The sequence below is a fragment of the Sinocyclocheilus anshuiensis genome, unplaced genomic scaffold, assembly GCF_001515605.1.
Source record: "Sinocyclocheilus anshuiensis isolate Anshui unplaced genomic scaffold, SAMN03320099.WGS_v1.1 scaffold1609, whole genome shotgun sequence".
Taxonomy (NCBI): domain Eukaryota; kingdom Metazoa; phylum Chordata; class Actinopteri; order Cypriniformes; family Cyprinidae; genus Sinocyclocheilus; species Sinocyclocheilus anshuiensis.
This window is the reverse complement of record NW_015540958.1, coordinates 283,230-286,958: the sequence shown is the minus strand read 5'-3', so window position 1 is coordinate 286,958 and position 3,729 is coordinate 283,230. Positions and strand designations below refer to the sequence as shown.

The window sequence follows — 3,729 nt, the reverse complement described above, 5'->3', positions numbered from 1 at the left end:
TTTTATGCATGTTTATGACAACTGTCATTAAGTGTCATTCGCTCAGTTATGTCATTTTTAATGCAAATATGACATTATTTGACCTAACCCTAACCTAACCCTACCCCTACCCTTACCCCAAACCATAGCCCATAACAAAGACATCTCAAACAATGTCATCTTTGCATTAAAAATTACATAACTGAGCGAATGACACTTAATGACACTTGTCATAAACATGCATAAAAACCTTCATATTCATGACATGTGTCATGTCATGATTATGTAGGTGTCATGTCATAATTATGAAGGTGTCATGTCAGTCTTCTGCACACCCCTTCAAGTAAAGTGTAACCTTATGTCCCCACTGGATGCAACAAATGCCTCGTTTGTAATGGGTTTTAATGTTTTTGTCTCTTCGCTCCGGCGGGACACGGCATCACAGTATGGTAAGGGGCGTAACATTTCTGTCACACGCTTGAGGTATTCGGCCAATCACAACGCACTGGATAGCTGGCCAATCACAGCACACCTCGCTTTTTCAGACCAATGAGCTTTGTAAAGGCGGGGCATAGAGGAGAAACAATAATGTACAGTATGTGGAAAATAATGTGGTTTTTTTACTTTAAACCGCATAAACACATTTCATTACACCAAATACACAAAATAATGTTCTTTTTAGCAGCATCATGTGACCCCTTTAATCTGTTCTACCCACTGCAATCCTCGTAGGCCGCTTGAAAGTGGCTCTGTCCAATCAAAGCAAACAGTGAGAGGTTAAGGGCGGGACTTAAAGAAATAGGCTAATATGACTACAGGTCAACTGTATTTTGTCACATGTCTTACTGCTGTTATCGATTCAACATCGAAGTTTTTCCATTTCGAAGTTTTTTTGCATTTAACAAGATAGGCTAGAGAAATTTGAATATGTCTCAGTTTAAGATAACGTATTTTCATATAAGACTCACATTTAAAGACACCTTATTTTAAAAAGAAGAAGCTAAAGAGAGAGAGAGAAAGTTTTTACATTAAAATAATGCAATTTTGTCACTAGACATTGGACCTGCTATATAAAATATAACTGGTAAAATATAATTTTATATGTGTTTTGTCTTGAAAAGTAAACAAATATCATATGGTAAGTAGGCATATGTAGTCCTTTAATTATGAAAACGTAAAAAACTGCATGTAAAATTAATAATTATACAAGAATTAGAAAAAGCTGTTTGAAATTAAATATATCGTGTCACACAACAGGACTCCGCTGGCACTTCTTGACACGCTATGACAACTATCCAAATGTAAACCAAATTAAGTCATATGATGTGCTGTAGCAACTGGCTTTTTTTTGTGCGCATTTATAAGTGACATTACGGTCCCTCAGTGTTTGATGCGCTGGACACCAGGCGCCGTAAAGCGTCGATGTGACGCGCACACTTACTTTCACTGTCACGCTGTTATCGTTCAGGTGCTCGCTCGGTCAAGTGCAGAAAGATGTCTGCCGACCATTTGTCATCAAATTATCAATTCAAATAACCTCTTGTAAGTACGTCACGTTGAACTTGTCGCGTTTTTCAACCACACAAATGCACTTGCTGCAGCAAGAAACTACACACGGAAGTAAATCTGTCTGCTTATATGCTACATGAAGTCTTTTATCTAAAGGATTAATGGTCTTTAACAGAGTAAGTTTACATTTCGGTGTTTCTCTAAAGTGATAACAACAAGCATTCATTTATAAAGCGTCATGTCTGCTATTTGAGCAAGGAAAAAAATATATTTGAATGCTAAAGAGGCCGAATTGTGAGGAAATATATTAAATGCATGTTATGTTGTTGAGCTACTTCGATTATTGATGCATTCCCACATTAAAAAAAAAAAAAAAGACCACGTTTTCATTTGCATTTGTAAAGTGTTTTATTATTATTATTATTATTATTATTATTATTATTAAATGCATAAACTTGGGCCAGTTGTAAAAAAAATAAAAAAAAAAAAAAGACCACGTTTTCATTTGCATTTGTAAAGTGTTTTATTATTATTATTATTATTATTATTATTATTATTAAATGCATAAACTTGGGCCAGTTGCATGAAAGGTTTAGACTGGTCTTATAAGTTAGCCATCAAAGACTGGTCATAATTTTAAAAAATTCAGTTACATAAAAGCATAGATTATAAGTTGAATCCAAAAATGAGACTGATTTCTGGCTAACTGCTAGCCGGACTTAATATAGGTCTTAATATAGAGGCTAAGTTTATGCAACTGGCCCCTGATGTGTTTAGAAGTGGAGGCTTTTCCATTGTCATTAAAACAGGTAAAGATTTTTAAGCTTTTCATTACGTCTCTTGATTTTCAATGCAAATTTTGTTTCGAAGGTCACCTGAGTTCAACACCTGCCTTCATTTCTATGGTTTATCGCATTCACCCGCACAGAAGCAGACATGAACACTCAAAAGTTTATGAGGTTGATCATGGGCTGCTTGGTGATTGTTGCCATGGTGAAAATTTTCTTTCGTCCCAGGTGAGGTTTGCAGTTCTCGTGGGGTCTCCATGTACACGTGCAAACCATGCTTCGCTGTCCCAAACAAGCTTGTGATTAAACTTTATTTACCTTCTATTCATAGCTCAAGCAAAGACACGAGTGTCAAGACCCAGCAAATCATACAAGGTGGTAATTTCTGGGCTAAGCAGCGTATCCCACAGCTGAATTTGGTTCATAATGAGGAGGATCCTGTCAAAAAAGAACATGCAGACAACCCAGAGGTTCAGCCAGAGGAAAAAGAGACGATCCAGTCAAACCAAGAGGAGTTAGAACCAGTAGTTCCTGATGATACACCCATGGAGCCATTAAAAATTGTGCACTTAGATCTGAAAGGCGCCGCACCCAAAGTCAAATACCTTGAACAGGTGGGAAAGTATGCAAACAGGATTGTGTTTCAGACATGTGGTCAAATGTATTAATAGTTTCTTAAAGTTTGCCTTTGTTCTTTTGTAGATATTCCCTCTACTGTCAACTCTGGGTGCTAATGGGATATTGCTGGAATATGAGGACATGTTCCCTTATGAGGGGAAACTCAGCATTCTCAAATCAAGCTTTGCATACAGGTGAGTGACTGATTCTGAGCATCTGATTATCTAAACCTGGCTAAATTTGACTCAGTTTGCCCACAAATGAAAATTCATTCTACACCTGTATGCTGTTATTTCTGCGGCACGCAAAAGGAGATATTTGAAGAATATTTACTGTATGCAGCATTTTTCCAAAAATGACAGTGAATAATAATCACCAGTATTGTTTATATACTTCATTTTAATTATTTACTATAATAAATGGTATATGTTTTTTAATCTTCTCTTCAAACTCACCTTTTCAGAGTGGCATTTATGTGATTATGTGACTGTTTTTATTTTATATTATATTCTTCTTAAACTGTTCTGTTGCATGTTTATTTTAATTTTTTTTTTTGTATTTTAATGTTTAATTTTTAAGTATATTATTATTATTATTATTATTATTATAGTACTTCTGAATATGTTAAGTTAATTAATATTTTGAGTTTTCATTTTTATGAGTAGTATTGTCATATCAAAATGTAGTTTTGTCATTTTGTTTGTTTATTCTAAATAATTGTATTTAGCTTTAAAGGGGTCATATGATGCTTTTTTAAAGATCATTATTTTGTGTATTTGGTGTAACAGAATATGTTGACATGCTTTAATGTTCAAAAAACACATTATTTTTCAAA

At 34.7% G+C, this 3,729-nt stretch overlaps 1 protein-coding gene across 3 annotated transcripts in view; it reads left to right on the top strand.

Annotated features, from left to right (window-relative positions):
• Positions 1-1,415: 1,415 nt before the first annotated feature.
• The window catches only part of LOC107689998 (hexosaminidase D-like), an 11,770-nt gene continuing 9,456 nt past the window's right edge, over positions 1,416-3,729 (top strand). The window contains exons 1-4 of one of the 3 annotated variants that reach the window (XM_016488225.1): positions 1,416-1,521; positions 2,359-2,504; positions 2,608-2,890; positions 2,979-3,088. In XM_016488225.1, the coding sequence (XP_016343711.1) occupies positions 2,425-2,504; positions 2,608-2,890; positions 2,979-3,088 (473 nt within the window). In that variant the 5' untranslated portion in view covers positions 1,416-1,521; positions 2,359-2,424. Of the gene's footprint in view, positions 1,665-2,358; positions 2,505-2,607; positions 2,891-2,978; positions 3,089-3,729 lie in introns of all 3 variants that reach the window. The other 2 variants (XM_016488226.1, XM_016488224.1) reach the window with 2 other exon arrangements.